The sequence below is a fragment of the Bicyclus anynana genome, chromosome 25 (assembly GCF_947172395.1).
Source record: "Bicyclus anynana chromosome 25, ilBicAnyn1.1, whole genome shotgun sequence".
NCBI classification, from domain to species: domain Eukaryota; kingdom Metazoa; phylum Arthropoda; class Insecta; order Lepidoptera; family Nymphalidae; genus Bicyclus; species Bicyclus anynana.
The window spans coordinates 10,163,716-10,189,627 of NC_069107.1; the positions used below are offsets into that span (position 1 = coordinate 10,163,716).

The window sequence follows — 25,912 nt, forward strand, 5'->3', positions numbered from 1 at the left end:
TATTTTTGACTTCACGAGCTATTGAGATGAGGCAGCTTACTGGTATACAAACAGGCCAACATCAAAATCAAAATCAAAATCAAAAATCATTTATTTCAAGTAGGCTCAGTTTACAAGCACTTTTGACACGTCAGTTGACTATTTGTAAAGATTCTACCACCGGTTCGGAAGGCAGGTTCTGCTGAGAAGATACCGGCAAGAAACTCAACAGTTGCTCTTTTGAAAAAGTCATACAGTATTATAATTTACAATTGATAACAATTACAATTTCTTATAGTTTTATTTCCTGTGTGAAGGTGGAAGCTGATCCAATGGCCTCCAAGCGCTTTTATCTTTAAGGAACTCATCAATGTTGTAGTAACCTTGACTAAGTAAATGTTTTTTAACACATTGCTTAAAGCTATGCATTGGCAGGTCCATCACAGTCTTGGGGATCTTGTTATAGAAGAGTACACCCAAACCTACAAAAGATTTTTTTACTCTTTGGAGACGATATGCAGAAATAACTAACTTATGCCCGTGTCTAGTAAGACGTGGGTTTAAATCTCCTTTTCGTTTGTACAAATTAATATTTTGTCTTACATAGACTATACTGTTATATATATATATTGACAGGCTACTGTTAGTATACCTATTTCTTTAAACTTTTGACGAAGGGACTCGCGTGATTTTAATTGATATATTGCTCGAATTGCTCTTTTTTGAAGTACAAATATAGATTGTATATCGGCAGCCTTGCCCCACAATAAAATACCGTAAGACATTACGCTGTGAAAGTACGCAAAATAAACTAGCCTAGCTGTATCAACATCAGTGAACTGTCTTATTTTTCTCACTGCAAATGCCGCTGAGCTGAGTTTACCAGACAGTTTTTCTATATGAGCACCCCACTGAAGTTTACAATCCAAGGTCACTCCCAGGAAAACTGTGGAACTCTCCATTTCCAGTGTTTCACCATCGATCATTATAGACTTTTCTAATTTTATTACATTTGGCAATGAAAACTCAATACATTTAGTTTTCTTGTCATTTAAAAGTAGATTATTTGCAGTGAACCAATGCGACACATGCGACATGGCACGGTTTACGTCGTCAGAGTTATCTTTATTTCTGTCCGTCTTAAAAATTAAGGATGTGTCATCAGCAAACAGTACAATCTCACATATGCCGCTGACATTTTGAACGAAAGTATTTTGGAGTCCACTTTGTAACCGTAGGTAATAATCACTTTCTACGATTTTATTATAGGTTTCCACGTATTTCAGTTATTTATTATAAAAAAAAATCATAATGGACTATAAAGCCTACAAATTGAAGAAACCTAAAGTCGGTTAATAAGACGGATGACTAAACCACCTCTGAACATTGTAGAGCTCAACTTATTACACAGAAGTAACGTGAAAGCGAGTGTACGGAACATTAAGTGAATACAAACTTCTCACTCTATGTGGGTATACGTTTTAATCTTACATGTATGTATTATGATTTATTAAAATATAAGTTTATTTATTCCATTACAAATTTGTCTATGGTCATTATAGTCTATGACCTATTATTAACTATTGCACAAATGTAATAAACAAGGATTTTTTAAAGTAATATTACATTGCAGATCGTTGCAGACAATCGTAATCTATTGATTGCCTGATTGGGTCGTTTACATACTGTAATAGTTACATGATTAGCGTTAAAAGAGTCACAAGGGGGTTAGTTGACAAGGAAAACTCAGCCTGTTTTCTGTAGGTAGATGTTGCTAATCTTGAGATTTTTTTTTTATTCTTTACAAGTTGGCCCGTGACTACAATCTCACCTGATGGTAAGTAATGATGTAGTCTTAGATGGAAGCGGGCTAACTTGTTAGGAGGAGGATGAAAAGCCACACCCCTTTCGGTTTCTGCACGGCATCGTACCGGAACGCTAAATCCCTTGGCGGTACGTCTTCGCCGGTAGGGTGGTAACTAGCCACGGCCGAAGCCTCCCACCAGCCAGACCTGGATCAACTAAGAAAATCTCAATCTGCCCAGCCGGGGATCGAACCCAGGACCTCCGTTTTGTAAATCCACCCCGCACACCTTACTCTTTCACGCCTCGGCTACTGAACCGAATCGCCTGAAATTTGAACTAGAGATAGATTATAGTCTAGAAATCAGATTAACAAAAGAATTAGAAATCGAAAAAAAATTTTTTTTTTAGGATTTTTGTGTCTGTCTCTCTCTGTCTATATTCTGTCCGTTTTTTTTTGTTATTCGGGCATCACGCTGAAACTACTGAATGAATTCAAATGAAACTTAGCACGGTTTAAGACCATAATACGTAGATAGTTATAGGATATTTTTTATTGGGAAAATAAAATAAGAAGGGGGGAATATTTCACCAATAGGGGTTGAAAGTTTGTATGGAAAGTTTTTCATTTTTAGAGTTACAGTTTTGAAAATTTGTTCATAAATCATAAAAAAATATGAAATATAATGTAATTCAAAAAAATTTAAACTTCAACTCCTAAGTGGTGAAATAGGGCTTGAAAGTTTACATTGATTTCCACGCGGACGCAGTCGCTAGCGTCTGCTAGTACCTAATTAATAATTTCATGACCTTATCAACATTTTCAAAATGTTATTCTGATATGTTTCTCCTCCGCACATGTTTCCACCCACCTTACTCGTACAATGAAAGCGTGTAAAGACGTAAATATTTTTTATGTAACTTTTTATGTAATATGTTTTATCCAATTAATATTAATAGGCATGACTTATTTTAAGTTACCATTTACGAAGCTTGTGTTGTTTTGTTTAACAACTATCGCCAGGGCAGTGCACAATTATAGGGCTTACGTCATGTTGTGCAGAGCTCTTTAAGCCAGTAAACCTAGGCACAAGCCTTGTTACCGAAATATGACAATTGTGTCCCCCTCCGGACTGCTGTCAAAAAGAGGTCGTGGATTAACCTTATCAAACTTACATTCGTTATCTATACTAATATTATAAAGAGGTAAAGTTTGTAAGTTTGTAAGTTTGTCACATTTTTTAAATGGGGTAATCTTCGGAACTACTGGTCCGATTTTAAAAATTCTTTCACCAGTAGAATGTTACATTATCGGGGAGTGCTATAGGCTATATTTTATATTGGTATCATATATATTAGCCGAATAATCACAGTTTTTGTCATACAGGTCGGACTGAAAAACCTTTAAAACAGACTTATTCGCATGCGCTGCCTTAATTATTGTGTAAAATTGAAATTAATGTATGAAAACTTTATGTATCTTTAAAAGTTCTACAAAAAAGTCCGCGACACCATATACTTATCTTCTATATATTAGCAGATATAGTACCTTTTGTGTTTTAAAAATTATTAATTTTACATACTTTGGTTTACGTCATTATTTATACAACTAAACTTTAATCCTTATTAAAATAAATTATTTAATAATCACAAGGATATTATGGAGATAGGATTTGCCCTTTACAGTATGTTATTTACTTAAATAGTTTCGGAGATAATCCAAAATTTCTAAAAGACGCAGAAATTCCGCTATATGACGTCGGGCGCTTTCATTGACGTAGTTCCCGTTCCCGTGTGAATATGGGGATCAAACATAGCCTATGACACTCGCAAATAACGTAGCTTTCTATTGGTAAAACAATTTTCCAAATCGGTCCAGTAGAGCCAGAGATTATTTCCTACAACCACACGAACTTTACCTCTTTATATTATTAGCATAGAAGTCTCTATTTCTCTTGGTCATACCACCACTCTCGACGGACTGGACCGATTTTGCTAAGGGTAGGAGTAAGATAGAGAAGTTACAGGGTAGGGTAGGGTAAGGGTAGGGAAGCGTAGGGGTAGTGTAGGGGTAGGGTAGGTTTAGGGCCGGGTTTAGGGTAGTGGTAGGGTAGGGGTAGAGGTAGGATAGTGGTAGGGTAGAGGTACGGGTAGGATAGGGAAGTGGTAGGGTAGGGGTAGGATAGGCGTGAGATAGGGGTACGGGTGGGATAGGGGTAGGAAAGGGATAGGGTACGGGAAGGGTAGGGGTAGGATGGGGGTAGGGTGTAGGTAAGGTAGGGGTAGGGTAGGGGTAGGTTTGGGGTAGGGTAGGGATAGGGTGGGGGTAGGGGTAGGGTAGATGTAGGGGTCGGGTAGGGTAGGGTTGGGGTAGTGGTAGGGTAGGGGTAGGGTAGGGTAGGGGTAGTAGTAAAGTTAACATCAAAATTTACGCGGACGAAGTCGCGGGCGTCCGCTAGTACATTTATAATTAATTACGTTAGGATATTTTATATTTCATCATCATCATGATATCAGCCGATGGACGTCCACTGCAGGACATAGGCCTTTTGTAGGGACTTCCAAACATCACGATACTGAGCGGCCTGCAGCAAATCCCTGCGACTCGCTTGATGTCGTCAGTCGACCAACACTGCGCATTGTAGTGCCGGTTCGGTATTCCAGCACCTTGAGACCCCAACATCCATCGGCTCTTCGAAATTATGTTTGTTTATTTTAATTTTAAGACAATTTTTCTTAGGTAATATAGTGAAGTTAAGTAAACGCATGTCTCGCATCGCAGCTGTGAGCTGACACTTTTATTAAAATAATGACGCTATTTCCGCTTAATGGTAGGCGTCCACGTATCCGAATCGTAAGTATCGGACGCATCGCATATTTTCGATGTCAAAATTAAAAATCCGTTTAATTATACGCATCTGATAGGTACATACGATGCAGATATGTGGACGCCTATCTTTATAGGAGTAAATTATATTGTCGCGAACTGACCATTAAAACATTAAATGTCAAGGTAAAAGGTAATTAGCTGTAGGTAGTCATCCGGAAACGGGTAAAGACGCATCTGGCGTGGAGTAATAAATCTCTTTAAAAATATCGATATTTTAAAAGGAAAGTACTTAACATCCCTACATATTAAACGAACAATATATTTAAGATTGCTTTGGATCACGAGACAGGATCTCGTTCAAATAATTTGTTTTTTTTTTATAAAAGAATATTTGTCATATCTTTTAAATATGACCAATATTCCCATTTCCCTCCAACTAGTCGGAAAAGTCTGTGTTAGAAGCGGGTACGACTATAGACCAACGGGGCGGGGATCGAACCACCACGATGATGAGTTCGACCGCTTTACCTTTGAGCTTTTGAGGCTTCTTCTTCTTGAGTCTTGGATCGGGCAATGAAGTATTGAGGATTTGTTTCTTCTACATGCTCTCCGAGGCACCAGCGACCTGCTTTTTTTTATTCTTTATAAGTTAGTCCTTGACTAATCTCACCTGATGGTAAGTGATGATGCAATCTAAGGTTATAAGAAAATCCATACCCCTTTCGGTTTCTACACGAAATAGTATCGAAATCGCTTGGCTTAATATAAATACTTACGCACGATTGGAGTTTACTCTTTCAGACAACTGTTTAAATAGGTGTATGTTACCGGGGGGGTATACACTATGTACGTCTCTATACCTACGCCTGACTAGTGAAAGGTGCGCAACCGAAGAGCAGCGGGCCGCGGCGTGGACTTTCAAGAACATCGATCTCTAGCCACCAGCATCCAGCGGCTCCCTGCAACCCGCTTGATATCCTCGGTCGACCTAGTAGGGGGTCGACCAACACTGCGCTTTCCGGTGTGGGGTCGCCGTTCTAGCACCTTGAGACCCCAACGTCCATCGGCTCTTCGAACTATGTGGCCTGCCCATTGCCACTTCAGCTTCGCGCTATGTCAGTTACTTTGGTTCGTCTGCGAATCTTCTCATTCCTGATTCGATCACGCAGAGAAACTGCAAGCATAGCTCGCTCCATCGCCCGCTGAGTGATTTTGAGCCTTCTAATAAGGCCCATAGTTACGGATCCGAGACTTGGTAGCTAACTATGGGCTACCTATTATAGCTGACGAATTCACAAAAGACTGATTGACTGACTGATTTGCAATACAGCTCGCAAACGCCTCGACACACAGTTCAGGCTTTCATGACGAGACGAAAGTGTAGAGTATTAAGGACCTGCACAGCACGAGTGACGAGAAAAGTAGGACGTCGTAAGGTCACGTTACTCGTCCTGCCGCATATCATCCGCAAGACAAATGTCTAGTACGGGGCAAGTATTTCCGCGAGTAGAGCAGTGTAAAAGCTGTCAAGGCTATCGCGGCAGCGCGAGCAGTGTTACAAACTCTCCAAAATATTTATCCCTAAATTTTGTGTCAAAAACCCCTAAAATCGCCTTAATTATTGAGTTGTCCCCCTAAAAAATATAATTTAGAAATAATATGCTGTAATATGTTTCAAAAGTCTATATTTAATACAGACAAAATATTACGTCTTTATCTGAAGATTCAGATTTTTTGAAATCATACATGTTGACACTGAATAAATTTAACAATTTTTTTTATTCAATGAAAATTGCCGGCAGTTGCCTCAGAGTGGTTGTAGAATAACGTATTATATGTCGTTATAAGTCGCTAGGTCAAGAAAGAAATATTAAAATTATCATCAATTAAAGAGTCAAAAAATACCCCTAAAAATTTCAGACCCCTAAAAAATTCCATTTCACTTAATTGCCCCCTAAATCTGGGGGGAAAACCCCAGTTGGGAACCCTGAGCGCGAGTAGCAAGGAGCATAGTGTGGTTGGGGCATTAGAAGTTTGTCGGTCACGTCAGGTCACGTCAAACACGTTGCAACAAGTGCCAGTGACACATCATAATGTACACGCAATGTAGAACGCTGACATAACATACGCTAACGGAATAACTACCTTTCTGTACAATGTAAAGATAGATTCACACTTGAAATTGATAATCGGCTGGGCCGATTAAGGTTTTCTTAATTGGTCCAGGTCTAGCTGGTGGGAGGCTTCGGCCGTGGCTAGTTGCTACTACCGACAAAGATGTACCGCCAAGCGATTTAGCGTTCCGGTACGATGCCGTGTAGAAACCGAAAGGGGTGTGGATTTTCATCCTCCTACCAACTTCCATGTTAAATTACATCATCACTTACCATCAGGTGAGATTGTAGTCAAGGGCTAACTTGTAAATAAAATAAAAAAAATAATAAAAAAAAAATCGAGGAATTTCTAACCGACTTCAAAAAAAGGAGAAGGTCTCAATTCGATGCGTATGTTTTTATGTTTGTTACCTCATAACTTCGTAATTTATTACCCAATTTGAAAATTATTTTTTCGTTTGAAAGAGTATACTTTCAGATTGGTCCCATTTAATTTTCACGAAAATTGGTTCACTATTTTTCTGTTAAAATAACTGAAATAAGTGCACGTAATTGCGTTTACGGTCACTATGCTACAATAGGAAATTAAAATATTTTTAACAAAACAATTTAACTGACTTCAAAGATCAAAGATAACATCGTACCTATGTGCTTCCTATAGATCGGTTTGAAGGCGGTGCCAAAAACAAACGAAAAAGAGCCGGTTTGGCATAGCACCGCCTTTAAACCGATCAATAGAAAATAACATGTATTGAGTACTCGTAACCTGGGTACCTGAATTAGTGGTTAGCCTATGTGGCTTTGTATCAATAGGAAGGACCTAAAGGAGAAAAAGATCTGTAGAATCTATTGAGCCCACTACAACATTGGATATTTTAAATAATAATATAATATTTTATCAAATCAAATGCAAATATTTTTTTAAAAGCCTACTTAAAATAAATTGTATACAATATTTACAAGTGTGTCGGCAGACATTTTGCTTCCATTTAGCAAGGTTTTCAGTTGTTCAGTTTTTGTGGTTTTAAATAATAATGTTTAGTTTTTGTGGTTTTAAAACGTAATGTTGACACAAAAGGGAGTTGGGTCTTGGGTAAAATAATACACTGGTACAGTGACGTTGTTAATTTTAGCATGTTATTCGTTTACTAGCGGTCGCCTTTTTTATTCTTAACAAGTTAGCCCTTGACTACAATCTCACCTGATGGTAAGTGATGATGCAATGTAAAATGGAAGCAGGTTAACTTGTTAGGAGGTGAAAATTCACACCTGCAACCTTTTTCGTGTGAAATTCTATATCTGAAATCCCGCGGGAGGAAGTGGAAACCACCATTTTCTCCGGGATAATCGTAGTGAAAGTAAAAGACAGATAGACAGACTAACTCTCCCTTAGTCTTCTATAGTTAAAAAAGCTTCGTTTTAAATATGTCCAGTATGCATAGAGGTTACCTTCCACTCGTATCTGTGTAAACTACAAGTACTCACAAGAACTGTTGTAACTAATTAGGTATACTTCAGTGAGTTGAAATCCTTTGCCTATTGTAGTGCACTTAAGAGCCTGCGATGTCCTGACCTACCATACTTTATATTTGATAGGTAGCAGGTGTAAAGGGTCTAGAAACCCTCAATTTGTCCAAGTATAAACGTGTTTTTTGTAATTATTTTCCTCTGTTTAGGAAATGAGTTCCGCACAGTGCAGTTATGTTTGCGCACACATTCGTGCATTTTTACATCTCTTACAAGATGATGATGAGTTCAAAAGTGTTGTCTAAAGTCTAAACTTTATGAAAGTATTGATAATAAAAAGAGGGAAGATTTGATTATTGTGCTCCTATACTTGTTAAAAATAGGCTCAGAAACTACTGGACTGATTTATAAATTTCTTTCACCGATGGAAATATGTATTATTGGATTTATTTGATCACCGTTTGCCCACGAGAATGAGAACTACGCAGGTGAAAACGCTAAGTCTGCAAGTACCTACCTAATAAACCAAAAAACTGCTTTATTATGTTTATTGATTATATTTGCACCTTCCCGCTCTTTCTACGCAAGTAATCGTCGTCAGAGGTTGCCTGTTAGATTTTGTTTATTAACCGACTTTAAAAAAAGGATGAGGTTCTAAATTCAACGAGTGTTTTTTTCTTTGTTACCACATAACTTGTCATTTATTGACCAACTTTGAATATTTTTTTTTGTTTGAAAGAGTATATGGAAGTATACTCTTTCAAACAAAAAAATAATTAATTATTAAAAAAGATTGGTCCCATTTAATTTTCATGAAAATCAGTTTAAAAGTTCGTAAGGTCGCCTTTGCATGCTAATTTTTAATTTGTTTTCTAATGTGCGCATTAAAGTATTTCATCTTCTTTTTCTTCTTAGGCTACCTAATTTTTTTTTAATCTACAGCCCAGCTACACCTCTGCCCACAAATTGGCAACGCTTTTGTAAATAGATAACTTGTTTTATTTTATTTAACAAAGGATCCCTAACCTGGAAGCAAACAATCAAAGCACGTGCCATTTAAATTGGTTTTTAACAAAAAACGTTTAAAATATCAACGCATAAAGATTCGAATCTAATTGGAAAGACTCGACTAAATTGAAATTTTATTTTCATGACTTTATAATAAATCTATTCGTGCAAAATATAATACAAGTTGAACCGGGAAGTAGGTAATAATATAAATTGCATTGTTAATGCAAACGCTATGTTACAGTCGAAGGTTGGAGATTTAGACTAAGTCGATACTGCCTAATATCTACTTTAAATAGAATTCATTTATTAAAAAAAAATATATATATACGGTCGAATTGAGAAACCTTCTCCTTTTTTTAAAGTCGGTTAAAAAGCATATTTTAATGTTTTATTGTAAGGCTTGGCCCGACCACGCTTCTCCAATGCGTTTTTGTGAGGTTAACTGTAGGGTCAACGGTATGATGCAATCTTGGTCGGATGCAATCTTAATGGCGCTGTTTCAATTCCTTAGAAATTCGCGTTTACGTTAACGCGATCGTCACAGTATCAAACTGCCACTGCCACAAACGCGAATTTGTATAGTATTTTTTATTTATTTTATTTTATTTAGTATTGAAGCAGTTGTGAAGTAGTGCCACTAGATGGCGCTGGTTCAATTTCTTAGAAAATGGCGTTTACGTTAACGCGATAGTCACAGTATGAAAACATCGAAAACTCCAATTAGGCACTCTGATTGCCCGGAACTTGAAAGTCCCAATTTATCACGTTATGTAACAGTATGAAAATATTGAAAACTCGCACTAGGCACACTGATCACTGCAAGTTTCTGCATATTTGACCGTAACTAAGTGCACTATTCTATTGTCTACATTTTATAATACTCGTAGATCTTATACTTTATGTACCAGCCACCTAGGTTACAATAGGAGGCATTTAATTGACCTCATGGATACGACATTGATTTACATTATTGTGCAGAAACCTGTAGGTTACGTATTGCAATATTAATATTTTTTTATAGGAAAAACGAAGTGCATACTTTGCTGAAATTAGATAGGTAGGGTTCCTACCGTAGGTACATTATAATGTCGCCTATTAAAATTACAAGGGCTAGAACTCGCCCACCGAAGGTTTATGTACCTACCTATTTTTGAGAACTACTTATAAGTACAATTTCAGATTTTCCCTATACATAGTTGTAGTAAGTATATGACGGTATTATGTAGGTATCTTAAATACTTGACTTTCATAGTTCTGAACCACAGGTGTTAGCTTTTAGCGTATTTTGTACTTTTGTACTTGTATTGTATAGAACCACAGCTTAAAAAAATTTTAATAAAAAAAATTCAACCGACTTCCAACTCATAAAATAACTTTAACTAAAAAGTAAAAAATAACATCCTACCTATGTGCTACCTTCTGATCAGTTTGAAGGCGGTGCCAAGCCAGTGATGTTTTAATTAAATACGTTTAAACTACAAAATTTCTGTGGTTATTCCAGAAACAGCTTTAATTAAAACACGACACTAGCTTGGCACCGCCTTCAAACTGATCAGAAGGTAGCACATAGGTAGGATGTTATTTTTTACTTTTTAGTTAAAGTTATTTTATGAGTTGGAAGTCGGTTGAATTTTTTTTATTAAAATTTTTATTTTTTTATTTTTAGTGTTAGCATACCCATTGCGTGTGTACAGTCACAACCTATCTAAGTGGAAAGTTCTTATCAATACAAAATTATCAAGTCCAAACACAAAGTAGCTACTGTGAGCCGTCGAGGAGTTCTCTTAACTGTCCCTCGTCTTCATCATCAGACCCTTAATACAGTCACAATCCATCTAGGTGGAAAGTTCTCATCAATACAAATTTATCAAGTCCAAACACAAGGTAGCTACTGTGAACCGTCGAGGAGTTCTCTTCACTGTCCCTCGTCTTCATCACCAGACCCTTAATACAGTCACAATCCATCTAGGTGGAAAGTTCTCATCAATACAAATTTATCAAGTCCAAACACAAGGTAGCTACTGTGAACCGTCGAGGAGTTCTCTTTACTGTCCCTCGTCTTCATCACCAGACCCTTAATACAGTCACAATCCTTCTAGGTGGAAAGTTCTCATCAATACAAATTTATCAAGTCCAAACACAAGGTAGCTACTGTGAACCGTCGAGGAGTTCTCTTCACTGTCCCTCGTCTTCATCATCAGACCCTTAATACAGTCACAATCCATCTAGGTGGTAAGTTCTCATCAATACAAATTTATCAAGTCCAAACACAAGGTAGCTACTGTGAACCGTCGAGGAGTTCTCTTCACTGTCCCTCGTCTTCATCACCAGACCCTTAATACAGTCACAACCCATATAGGTGGAAAGTACTCATCAATACAAATTAATCAAGCCCAAACAATAGGTGACTGCTGTAAATCCTTGACGAGTTCCATCATCTGTGTTTCGGCTCCATCATCAGACCAACTCCAAACCTTCATAAAGTTGTAGTGGTTTAAAATACCTTATGGAAACACTAACAAACGTACTAGCCGTCTCTACAATTTTCGAAAGTTCCCCTCAATTTCTCCAGGATGCCATCATCAGATCCTGACATGAAAAAAATGGGACCACCCTGGAAGTAAACCCTACAAAACAAAAAAAGAATTTTCAAAATCGGTCCATAATTGACGGAATTATCGCTGGACATACATAAAAAAAAAAAAAAAAAAAAAAAAAAAACATACATACAGCCGAACGTAGAACCTCCTCCTTTTTGGAAGTCGGTTAAAAATAATAGGCAGTTAGAGCGCATGGAACACGATGGTGTCGGTTCCTAATATGAAATCAAAAACGAATACATTCTCGAGTCAGTACAACACGAACCGTCGCATCAATAATTTTCAATGTTATTCAAGAAAAATGGCGTCTTATGTTTTTAAATATTTTAAATACTGTTCACAAAAATTAAAGTCATATGATGGAGTATTTTTTTATTGGTAATTATTGATTATTTTAATAATTGACGTAATTTTTGTTAGAGTTAAATTTTAATACAAATTATGAAAAAAGCACAAAAAAGTTTGTTGCTGTTGTCAAGGAGACGCGTGACGTTTGTTTTTTTTTTAATGGGTTTCACCGGTTTCAGTATGTTGCTTGTAAAGCTCTCTTACTTACTGTGGGTGTTGTGGACATTCTTCATTGTAGATGTTGTGTGTATTGTAGTATTTATATTAGCGTGTAATATCGTAATATCTGTACACAATACAGTACAACCTACTTATCTAGCATTGGTAAGGCTGTTTTGAAAAATTGTCCGCAAAACAGAAACATGTTTATAAAAAAATGCGTTTAGTGCTGTGCTGAGGGCCTAGCTAAGGGGCCTAGTGGCAGTTTGATACTGTTACTGTGACGATCGAGTTATCGTAAACGCGAATTTCTAAAGAATTGAAACAGCGCCATCTAGTGGCACTACCGCACAACTGTTTAAATTCTATATGTATAAATTCGCGTTTACGTTAACGCGATTGTAACCGTATGAAAATATTGAAAACTTCATATTTTAGTTTAATTCAAAACCAAACTATTTTTCCAAAATAGAATATCAGCTTTTATGGTTATAGGTACCACAGAAAACTCATGTACCTACCAGTAGTTATACCTTATACCAAATAGTATTAAAAGTACGCCTGTAAAAAAAATCGTTGTCATACACTATTATGTTTTGCTTTTAAAAAAGATTAGGCAGTAAACGACTTTATTACTGACATTGTCATTTGAATTTAAGCTATCGTGAGTGTTATTCATATTAATTGATTATGAAATACGGCTAAAACTCACGTGATATAAGGTCGGAGTATGCCCGACTAGTTTCAAACCCGTACGGGATCCTTGGTCATGAGGCGGTTCTTGCAACGCGGCGGCTTTTAATACGTGAGTTTTTGACAAGTTTCTTAATCAATTACTAAGAACCAGGATAAATGAGGAAATTTCACTTCCTTTTGTAAATAATTAATAATTAATTTTATTAGTCTAGTATTTTAATGTCATCTCAAACATTTTCGTAAAAGACTAATATCCTATTATTATTGTCTATGATTCATAAATATTATTTTTCTTCATTGCCACCCTAAAGCGACGTGGAGAAAAAAAAACAAAATTGTCTATTCGCCATCAAAATGGCGTCATCGAAGGAAACCTATTGTTTGTGTGGTCAACCATATAATATTGGACAATTTATGATAGAATGTGACTGCTGCCGCGAATGGTTTCACGGGAGGTAAAGTGGAAAATGTTAAAGATTTTCAGATAAAACCATGTTGTGTGTGAAAAAAAATTTAATCAATTTGACAGCACTCGGCTATTCGGCCATCATGTTCAAGAGATATGTTTTAATTAATTTTTCAACGTTAAATCATGGTTAAACTGTGTATGTTGTGGTTAAACTCTTATATTTAAAGTGTTCCAATATATTAAAAAGCTTTTGGAACTGTCGCTTGCCTGATGTTTGTTTATATTGTCGATCACTATAGGTCTGGAAGTGCGTGTTTCTTCGGTCGAAAGCATTGTCTTATGTTATTTTCATTATATCCCTAGTATCTTAATCGGCTAGAACACGTTAAACCTATTTACCGGTCGGTAGAATTGAAATATACCTCATTTTTTACATGTTAAAATATTTCGTGATCATAAAAACACAAGTGACCCTTGCATAGTTCTAGTAAAAATTATTAATTGTTTTCATTTCAGCTGTGTTGATGTGAAGATATATCACTCTGACGATATTGACAAGTACCATTGCCCAAAATGTGCTCAAACCTACGGGCCTTCTGTGTGTAAGTAAACAAGATTTCTTACAGTATTTGTATACTAAATATTATGCAATAGTCATAATAATTATTGTTGTCAAAACATTAAACGCTAAGGTTGTAGTAAATATTTTTTGTTTTACAATATTGTATTTAATACAAAACTTTATATTACTCTGCCTAGTATGCCTAACATGTGACCAAAGACTTATTTTATCTTATGAAGAGAATTATACAAAATTCCGACCAATAGCAGCAGAGCAATACCAGTCTCTTTTCTTTCGTCCCAATGCAATTAAAGAGATAGCAATACTTCTGGTAGAGCTATGTAATTTGGTTGCATGTTAGGGCTTCAGGTCTATAGTTAATAGATAGAATAAACTTGTAGTTTTAAGTCATTTTTTTCCAAATACAGGTCACAACTCTATAGTTACTTTGTCTATTATTAACTATGACAGGTGATTTTTTGTTGCAATGATCATTAATTTGCTATTTATTTGTATGTACATAGTTATTTTAATAATACATCCTGGTAGTGCAAAAAATGTATAGAAGAATATTTCTATACATAGTGTAGATATAGAGGCTATATGAGTCATATGATGGACTAACAGACACCTTGTGGGTTGACTCACATAGTTTTTTGGGTCATATCAAAGGGTTGTATAGTAGGCAATGCAGTATCATAGTAGGGCATTCCCTAGTATGATAGAAGTTCCCATTTCCCTACTATGAAGAAATTAATGCTACTGCAAGTAGAGGCTATACAAATGTTCTAGTAGCCACTGTGTTTGAAATCTACTGTGATTGCTACTTACTCCATTCCTTTTCAATACTAGTTGCCACTAGGCTGGGATGATGATCAGATGATTATTATCTTTAAAGAATATTTACTATGTCTTTTAATTAATATGACCAATATTCACATACTCCTCCCAATTAGTCTCACTAAACTGTGTAAGGAGTAAACAAATGGTCCAGCAGTGGATTGAACCCCAATTTCTTGTTGATGAGTAGGTCCCTTTTACTGTTGATTTTTTAAAGCTTTATCATTTAAAGCTATAATGTTTATGCTTAATCCAAAATATGTTTAAATAATGTCTATGTCATTATCAAGCCATACACAGTACTCCTCGTTTACATTAGTATATAATAAGTTATGATTTATACTTCCAGTAAAGATACCAACAAACAACCACCGGGCAGACAGATACGAGATTGGGGCAGAGACCCGGCCCTCCCAAGCTGGCACTCCGGCCTGGGTGAGAGCCCTGGCCGCCCGCCCTCTGCGCCCCACTGCCGCTGCCTTGCAGCAGATGAGACCGCAACACTTCACGGAGGAATTAGTTAGAGATAATGGTAATTACAAATTTTATGAAAAAATTTTTTCTTCAATGTTTGTCATTGATTACGATTAAACAGACATTTTAATATTGTTTAACAAATTAATAAAATTAATAAAAAAAAAAAAGTGTACAGGAAAAACCAACTAACTGCTCCTCCTGCATTGTACTTCTTGTTGTTGTATATATTTACCCAACAGATTCTTGAAAGCATTTAGTGAAGTGTTGGAGGGGTCAAATCAAATCAAAAATCATTTATTTCAAGTAGGCTCAGTTTACAAGCACTTTTGACACGTCAGTTGACTATTTGTAAAGATTCTACCACCGGTTCGGAAGGCAGGTTTTGCTGAGAAGATACCGGCAAGAAACTCAAAATTTGCTCTTTTGAAATGAAAAAGTCATACAGTAGGTTTAAGGGTTAAAGGAAAGCTCTCGTATCTGTGCCGGATATAATAGCCTCTCAATTTAGGGTTTCATTTTTGAGTGAATATTTCTTTTAACTGCTCTACATTATAGTTATTGCTCAAAATCTTATAACATGTATTTTTTGTAGAATAATGAAGAATCCTGAGAAAAGCTATGATTCTGTCAAGTATAAAATTGAGGGACAACTTGTTGTTAGGTTAAAAATTCAAATTGTGACCCTGCCGACGAGGTGTGCATAATTCATTTCACATACTATAAATATGTGATGAGATATCTATTCCAGATGTGATCTATTGCTAACAATTTACATTTATGTCTACGAAGAATACTTTAGTGAACTTATGATTTTTTATCATTGGGGAAGTAAAGTTTTTGGATTGCAAATAAAAAAGATTTATTAAAAAAATTTACCTGTTTTTAAATATAAATTTTATTAAAATAATTTTATTTATAATAAAAATTTAGCATACCTATGCTGCATACAAGGTCTATTCAATCTAGCTGTTCTGGCATGATTTACTTGTATATAAATTTGTTAATCAATATTAAGATGTCCTGTTATATCCACAAGGGTGGTGTTTTGTTTAATTGATACCTATGATCATAGGGAGAGAAGCTGTTTAAAAATGTGAATTTTTTTCTATTATTATGATATTAATTTTTAACTCAATCATTGTCATCACATAATATAAAATGAAATTGATTCCAAAAGATAGAATGATTCAAATTTCCCTTGAGTCATTTGTCACTTGTCATCTGGAGTGATATGATAAAATTATGGATTTGGTATATATGGATATATTATCAATTTAAATTTTGTAAAAATCTAGAGTTTGGTTATGTTAGAACGTACACCCGGGTGCCTAAGAACAACTTAGGTCAGTGTTCAGGTTACGACCTGTTCTTTCAGTGAACCAATTCAGGGATTTGTTCAATTCACAATATTTGTATAGGCAAAAGATAAAATCGTGTTGTTATTGTAACATTCTCGGTGACTCTGTCAAATCTCTTATGAAATTGACCAAATCCGTGTTTTTATCATATTCCTGCGACATATTGTGTAAAAAGATATAAAAATAAAAAGTATACTAATACCGTAGCTAGTACCAAAAATATATCAGAGATTTAAAAAGCTTAGCCACAGATGGGCCGATCATTTCGATCGTTTTTGGCAGTGGTTGACGTTCGCGGGGTCGCTATAGTCTGGCAAGTTTGTTGATGACACTCCCATGATATGCGGGCGACGGGGGGAAAGACTGTGCGGGTGTGAAATCGTGCGTGCGGGGAAGTGAGGTGCATCAGTCGTGGATTTTTCATTCATCACTACACGCCCCCCGGCCCGTGCGGACCATTGGGAGCGTTACGAACGAAGTTGTTTAGTTATAGTTATATGTATCGCTAGTTTTACATACACTATGGAACATAAGTGATTTAAAAAAAATCATTTTACTTTTTTTTCAGGATTCACTAGGCCTGTGATATTCAACACCATGGAAGGTTTAGACATGAAGATACCAAATGCAGCCACTTTCAATGTGCGCTCTGTGCTCAGGTACTGCGGGGCGCAGATGGAGGTATGCAACTTTATCTTTTACTAGCTGACGCCGCACGGTTTCACCCGCATGGTTCCCGTAGGAATATCGATAAGTGGGCTATCTGACACTGAAAGAATTTTTCAAATCGGAGAATAGTGTAATAATTACTGAGATTAGAGCATTATATAATGATTTATTTATTTTGCTATCATCCGCGAAAAGTCGACGAACCCATGCGACAACGTCACCCAGGTCCGACAAAATACTCTCTACGTACGTTTCACCCCGAAACCGGAGCATCCTCAGGAGATGTTGACTCTACAACGTGCAATTGCAAAGTGTCGTTTTCGACCTTTGCTTCGTCTTTTATAGACCAAATGGTAGTTTCGGGGTGAAACGTACGTAGAGAGTATTTTGCCGGACCTGGGTGACGTTGTCGCATGGGTTCGCCGAATTTTCGCGGATGATAGCAAAATAAATAAATCATTATATAATCATGATAGCGGACGCCCGCGACTTCGTCCGCGTAAATTTCGATGTCAACTTTACTACTACCCCTACCCTACCCTACCCTACCCCTACCCTACCACTACCCCAACCCTACCCAACCCCTACATCTACCCTACCCTACCCTACCCACCCCTACCCCCACCCTACCCCTACCCTACCCCAAATCTACTCCTACCCTACCCCTACCTTACCTACACCCTACCCCCATCCTACCCCTACCCTCCCCGTACCCTATCCCTTTCTTACCCCTATCCCACCCGTACCTCACGCCTATCCTACCCATACCCTACCACTTCCCTATCCTACCCGTACCTCTACCCTACCCCTACACTACCCCTACGCTTCCCTACCCGTACCCTACCCTACCCTATAACTTCTCTATCTTACTCCTACCCTTAGCAAAATCGGTCCAGTCCTTCGAGAGTGGTGGTATGAACAAGAGAAATAGAGACTTCTATGCTAATAATATAAAGAGGTAAGTTCGTGTGGTTGTAGGAGGTAATCTCTGGATCTACTGGACCGATTTGGAAAATTGTTTTACCAATAGAAAGCTACGTTATTTGCGAGTGTCATAGGCTATGTTTGATCCCCATATTCACACGGGAACGGGAACTACGTAAATAAAAGCGCCGGGCGTCATATAGCGGAATTTCTGCGTCTTTTAGAAATTTTGTATTATCTCCGAAACTATTTAAGTAATTAACATACTGTAAAGGGCAAATCTTATCTCCATAATATCCTTGTGATTATTAAATAATTTATTTTAATAAGGATTAAAGTTTAGTTGTACAAATAATGACGTAAACCTAAGTATATAAAATTAATAATTTTTAAAACACAAAAGGTACTACATCTGCTAATATATAGAAGATAGATATATGGTGTCGCGGACTTTTTTGTAGAACTTTTAAAGATACATAAAGTCTCTATACATTAATTTCAATTTTACACAATAGTTAAGGCAGCGCATGCGAATAAGTCTGTTTAAGAGGATTTTCAGTCCGACCTGTATGACAAAAACTGTGATAACTCGGCTAATATATATGATACCTATATAAAATATAGCCTATAGCACTCCCCGATAATGTAGCATTCTACTGGTGAAAGAATTTTTGAAATCGGACCAGTAGTTCCGAAGATTACCCCATTTAAAAAATGTGACAAACTTACAAACTTACAAACTTTACCTCTTTATAATATTAGTATAGATGAACTTCCGCAAAGTAACGCCTGCTTCTATCCAATATTTAAATGAGATTAGAGCGTTCAAACATACAAACTCTTCAGCTTTATAATATTAGTAAGCTCTATTTAAAGTCAACCTGGAGTTAGGAAGTTGGGTGGCGGTGATAAAAACATTATTAGCTCGATAAGACATTGATGAGACAAGTTTTTGTACTATTTTGTTACTTTGTATACTGTTGATGATGATGATATATTATTAATCTATTTCTGCCATAAAACTGATAGTGGATAACACAAATATTAAAATGCACTTTTTTATTGAACGCCTCAACTTAGATAGGTTACATCACTTTTTTATAGGTAGGCTATTTTTTACCAACTTAAAAAATGGAGGAGGACTTTCTCAATTACACTGTATATGTTTTAAATGATAAACATTTAAAATATATGCAGTCCAATTAAGAAACCTCCTCCTTTTTTAAGTCGGTTAAACATAGCCTGATAATGAGCATTTCTGAACAAGCATGAAACAAACGCTCGACTACTAAACTTATAGCTTGGCAACTTCGTTCGTAACACTCCCGATGTTGGGCGCGGGCGGGGGGCGTGACCTCACTTCCCCGTACGCACTATTTCACACCCGCGCAGTGTTTCCCTCCGTCGCCCGCATATCATGGGTGTTACCAACGAACTTGCCAGACTATAGTCAACTTGTTGTCTGCAGGTGGAAGTGATAGATGTCCGCAAGCAGTCGACTCTGCGCATGCCGCTTGCAGACTATGTGGACTACTTCGAGACTCCCCCGGACCACAGAGATGAGAAGGTGTTGAACGTGCTCAGCTTGGAGTTCACTGATACCAAGTACGTTTTCTCTACTTTATGGACCACACCTCGTCTGTAAGAATGCAGGCCTGACACACTACAGGTTTAGTTCTTGTTTTTCATTTTCATTTCATTTCATTTAATTGTTTATCCTTTTTTTAAAAAACGTCAATTCTCCCACTGTGGGATATTTGTGTGCATAAGCAACCGGTGGTCAGTGCTCCAGAGTGAGGAACCTCCTCACAATACGCGCCGTCTCAAGAATCACTGTATCCTTCTTCTTCTGTATCCGACTCTTGATCCAACAGTTAAGCGAAAGCTTCTTAAGAACATCTTAAGAAGCTTTTGACGGCCTCCGTGGCGCAGTGGTATGCGCGGTGGTTTTACAAAACGGAGGTCCTGGGTTCGATCCCCGGCTGGGCAGATTGAGATTTTCTTAATTTGTCCAGGTCTGGCTGGTGGGAGGTTTCGGCCGTGGCTAGTTACCACCCTACTGGCAAAGACGTACCGCCAAGCGATTTAGCGTTCCGGTACGATGCCGTGTAGAAGCCGAAAGGGGTGTGGATTTTCATCCTCCTCCTAACAAGTTAGCCCGCTTCCATCTTAGACTGCATCATCATCTACCATCAGGTGAGATTGTAGTCAAGGGCTAACTTGTAAAGAATAAAAAAAAAAAAGCTTTCGCTTAACTGGAAATGGACCTGGTCCATCGGCTCTTAGAACTATGAGCCTTGCGACTAGTTGAGCTATGTTGGTGGTTTTTCTGGGGATCTCTTCATTTGGTTAATTATTTTTAAACTCATTTTCAGCATGTGCAGTCTAGTGGATCCGCCCGGCATCGCTCGTCGGCTGGACTGGGCGCAGACCGTGTGGCCGTCCAGCGGGGAGCCGGCTCGGCCCGCCGTACAGCGCTACTGTCTCATGTCTGCGCGCTCCTCCTACACTGACTTCCACGTGGACTTCGGCGGCACCACCGTGTGGTACCACGTGCTGCATGGACGGAAGGTATGTGGAACTACCAACTGATGAGTAAATAATGTGGATGTACAACAAATAGGACATATTATTATATATATTATAGAAAGGTATCAGTAGAGCTGTGATAGCCCAGTGGATATGACCTCTGCCTCAGATTCCAGAGGGTGTGGGTTCGAATCCGGTCCGGGGCATGCACCTCCAACTTTTCAGTTGTGTGCATTTTAAAAAATTAAATATCAGGTGTCTCAATCGGTGAAGGAAAACATCGTGAGGAAACCTGCATACCAGACAATTATCTTAATTCTCTGCGTGTGTGAAGTCTGCCAATCCCCATTGGGCCAGCGTAGTGGACTATTGGCCTAACCCATCTCATTCTGAGAGGAGACTCGAGCTCAGCAGTGAGGCGAATATGGGTTGATGACTAATGTGGTTGGAATGACCCATCGTACAACGCTTATGTCTCATGTCTTCGTGCTCTTATAGACCTACTTTTATTGACCTGGCACCACCATTTGGTACCTCATACTGCATGGACGGAAGGTATGGATCTTGACCTCAACCTCACCTGATGGTTAGTGTAGATGTGGCCTAAGTTGTAACGCGTTTTCCTAGAAGATACCTATTTACCATTGTCTTTAAGATGTCTTTGTAAGAAATGCAAACATGGACTTAGGGAGACTTCCATATCCTAGCCATGTGTATAAGAAACAAAGATGCATATCGCTTCACACAAGTTCTAGGGACGTTGATGACATAAGGATGGAAACCTACCTGGTGTCTTGCAGTGTGGTGGCAAATGGTAATAGCAGTACTAGCTCAAATAGCCCTTGCAATATAAGACACAAAGGTCATCATGATATATCAAAAAACGCTTGATATACAAAGATTAAATTTGGCAGGGAGGTAGTTAAGGGCCCGGATGGCCTAAGGGCGAGCGTCTAGTATTCTGTGAAATACCGAAAGACTAGACTAGACTATGCTGAGTGATGTTTTCAATTTGTTTCAGATATTCTACCTGATCCCGCCTACCACGACAAATCTGGCTCTGTACCAGCAGTGGAGCGCGGCCAACAACCAGACAGAGAGGTTCTTTGGTGATATGGTGAGTTGGTAACTATCTACCAGCGGCGAAGAGTCCGTACAGGCCGATTTCCGTCAGATTACCTTTTAAAAATGGATGTATAAGAATCTGCAGTTTGTATCAAGCGGTATGAATTGCCTTTTCTTTGGGATGGCTTACCTTTGTCAAAATTTCACTTTTTCGCCACTGCTATCAAGTCAAGTCTCATGAAACAAATTCATTGTTTGTTAGTGGATTTTATGCAATAATGTTTTGTTGTCATTAGTAATAATATTTTGTGTTGTAATTATGATAATGTTTTAATTTGAAATTATTGATCACAAGTTTAGTGTACTTGATATACTTCTAATTTCTGAAGCACACTGTAACTCATCAACCTGCATCAAATTCAAAGACTTTCAGTGCTACCATACAGGCCACCCAGATGGAACAAGTCATGCTGGCACTGCAGTCATAGTCAAAAACTCAGTAAAACATCATCAAATGCCACAATACAAAACCGAACATATACAGGCGACAACCATTGCTGTTGAGGATCAAGCAGGCATGATTGTTATATCTGCAGTGTATTGCCCCCCGAAACATAAAATAACAGCTACCATGTTCTCCCATTACTTTGATAGTCTTGGTAACCGCTTTATAGTAGGAGGAGACTGGAACTCTAAACATACATTTTGGGGATCTAGGCTAACTACAACTAGAGGTAGACAATTGAAGGTATGTGTAGATAATAACAACCTTAGAACGGTCTCAACGGGTGAACCAACCTACTGGCCAAGTGACCCGAAGAAGCTACCAGACCTCTTGGATTTCTTTATAACAAAAGGATTGACTAAGCACTACCTGAAACCTGAATCTTGCTTTGATAGTCTATCTGATCATACACCTGTTTTATTAACAGTTGACACTAAAGTAATTGAATATATGAAAGCAGAGTCGCTGTATAACAAACGCACAGACTGGGAATCATTTAGGGAGTATATCAAAGCTAAAATCAACTTAAAAGTAGCTCTCAAGACACATGATGACATAGAAGAGGCGGCCGTATTCATAACGACTCTGATACAAAATGCTTGCTGGATTAATACACCAGAGACTCAGAATTGCAATAAAATAGAAAACTATCCTTTGGACATTAAAAGAGCTGTTCTAAATAAAAGGAGATTGCGTCGGATATGGCACCAAAGTCGACTTCACCAGGATAAAGTAAACTTCATCACTGCTGCAGAAAATCTCTCGGAAATGTTGCAGAGATGGCACGATGCAACTCTTGAATCTCAACTGGAGTCACTAAGTCCTACAGCTGACACTAATTATTCTCTGTGGAAGTTTACAAAATTCTACAACAGACCTCAAATTCATAAACCACCTATCAAAACAAGCCAGCATTGGGCGAGAAGTCCACAGGAAAAAGCCGACGTTTTTGCTAAGCATCTAGCAAAAGTCTTCGAAACATAAAATAACAAACTGTTTCTGTCCAAACAATATCTCAGATCCTGAATCTGAACTGAATATTAGTCAGCATCTTAACATGGACCTTCAGATGTCTCTTCCACCTGTCCCAGTCACAGTTAGAGAAATGTGGGGAACAATTAAAAGACTGCCTGATAGAAAAGCCCCAGGATTCGACCTTATTACAAATGAAATATTGAAACAACTTCCAAAAAAGGCAATTGTATTCTTAACATCGCTTTTCAATGGAATTTTAAGAGTACAATATTTCCCACTACTATGGAAAGTATCACAAATACTGATGATACCTAAGCCTGGTAAACCGCCTACCGAAATCACTTCCTACAGACCAATTAGTTTACTGCCTATTCTTTCAAAATTATTCGAGAAACTTCTCTTGCGAAGGATCTTACCAATATTAAATGCCAATAACACAATACCCAGCCACCAATTCGGATTTCGGCAGCAGCATTCCACTGTTGAACAAGTACATAGGGTTTGTGATAAAATAAGAGAAACATTGGAAAATAAAGAATACTGCTCATCAGTCTTTCTCGATATTCAACAGGCTTTTGATCGAGTCTGGCATGATGGTCTATTATATAAAATTAAAACACACATCCCTCATAGCTATTACCTGTTACTGAAATCCTACCTTTCAGAACGATTGTTTCAGGTAAAGGAAATAGATGTAACATCTAAATTTTATGAAATAAAGGCGCGCGTTCCGCAGGGTTCAGTTTTGGGGCCTGTGTTGTATACATTATACACCGCAGATCTTCCAGAGGTAAAAGGGGTTACAACTGCTACATTTGCCGACGACACTGCGGTTCTAGCTACCGACAAAGACCCTGCAGTTGCTTCAAGGTCACTTCAAAAAGGTTTAGAAGCAATATCCAAATGGCTTCAATCAAATAAAATCAATGTCAGCACTTCAAAGTCTGTGCAAGTTACTTTTACGCTGCGCAAAGAAAACTGCCCTCCTGTATTCCTAGATGAAATTGAGCTTCCACATAAAGAGAGTGTCAAATACCTGGGATTGCACCTTGATAGGCGTTTGACCTGGCACCACCATATCAAAACAAAGAGACAAGAGGTTAACATAAGATATAAGAACATACACTGGATAGCAGGTCGGAATAGCAAACTATCCATTGATAACAAACTCTTGCTATATAAGGTACTATTGAAGCCGGTCTGGAGGTATGGCATCGAGCTATGGGGAAGTTCCAGCAACTCTAACATATCCATCCTGCAAAGGACCCAAAACTTAATTCTGAGAAGGATCTGTGGTGTTCCGTGGTTCATAAAGAATGACGAGATTCACGAGCAACTAAAAGTGAAAACTGTCAATGAAGAGATTGACAGCGTCACTGAAAAATACAAAACACGACTAAGGAGTCATCCAAATGTTCTGGCTTCAAAATTGATTCACAGAACATATCAGAGCAGGCTTAAAAGAAAGCACATTATTTAAACCTATTAATCTATAAAAACAATGAGGGGATATTCTCACTGAGGAATACACTCGAAAAGCGAAGTTATCACCGAACACATCTGCTTATAGTTATGATACTGATCGCAGATAAACCCAGAAGAAAAAAAAAAAAAAAAAAAAAAAAAAAAAAAAAGTTTAGTGTGGGCATAGAGAACATGTCGGGCAGGGTAGATTAGTGGCAATGCATTCTAAAGAGATCTCTTAAACCTACACCCAAGGTCACAAGTTCTGGGACTTGCTCGAGGAGTTTCCTCTACCACAAAACGGCAGCTAAATATCGCTTTATCGGTCGCCCTCCACCAGGTGGACTGACGACATCAAACGAGTCGAGTCGCAGGGATTTGCTGAATGCACGTGGCACAGTTTCGTAATGTTATGTCCTGCAGTGGACGTCCATCGGCTGATATTATGATGGTGACGATGAGGACAGAAGGAGCTAAAGATATTTTCGAGTATTTCTGTCGTTGTCGCATACTCTTGCTGACATTAGAGGGTGAGACTTGTCTGTGCAGGTGGAGTGGTACGGCACGGCGGAGCTGTGCGCGGGCGAGACGCTGTTCATCCCGACGGGCTGGATCCACGCCGTGTACACGCCGTGCGACTCGCTGGTGTTCGGCGGCAACCTGCTGCACTCCTACGCCATCGAGATGCAGCTGCAGTGAGTACCCACCACCCTGCGGACCGTTAAGTTTAATATGTTTTTCCGATTTAGGGGGATCATGCGAGATGGTGTGGGTTGCCTCAGACACACCAGACCACACATAGTGAGAAGCGTCTGGTCTGTGATTTTATTTTATTTTTTTTTTCAGGGAGGAAAAAAATCCCTCCGGACTTCTGCCGACAGTCGGCAGGGTATGTCCGACTTGGACTAAAAATAACCTTCCCTGGACTCCATGGTCAGCACGGAACCGCTATGCATTTCTTCGTGCTGACCTTCCTGTTGTTTTCTTTCACTCTCTCTCTTTTGTTCTCTCTCTTTTTCCTCCCTTCTTTTCGTTGTGGTTCGGAGCATTTGGGCGTACTTCTGCCACTGCTCCTCGCTTGACAGCATACGTGAGATGAGGTTATTTGCATTTACCCCCACATTAGTA

The 25,912-nt window shown here is 38.2% G+C and overlaps 1 protein-coding gene across 3 annotated transcripts in view; it reads left to right on the top strand.

Moving 5' to 3' along the window:
* Positions 1-13,334: 13,334 nt before the first annotated feature.
* LOC112047018 (histone lysine demethylase PHF8) overlaps positions 13,335-25,912 on the top strand; it is a 31,387-nt gene continuing 18,809 nt past the window's right edge. For all 3 annotated transcript variants that reach the window (XM_052889203.1, XM_052889204.1, XM_052889205.1), the window contains exons 1-8: positions 13,335-13,462; positions 13,933-14,018; positions 15,168-15,350; positions 17,222-17,334; positions 19,715-19,851; positions 20,622-20,817; positions 21,797-21,892; positions 25,334-25,479. In XM_052889203.1, the coding sequence (XP_052745163.1) occupies positions 13,362-13,462; positions 13,933-14,018; positions 15,168-15,350; positions 17,222-17,334; positions 19,715-19,851; positions 20,622-20,817; positions 21,797-21,892; positions 25,334-25,479 (1,058 nt within the window). In that variant the 5' untranslated portion in view covers positions 13,335-13,361. The remainder of the gene's footprint in view (positions 13,463-13,932; positions 14,019-15,167; positions 15,351-17,221; positions 17,335-19,714; positions 19,852-20,621; positions 20,818-21,796; positions 21,893-25,333; positions 25,480-25,912) is intronic.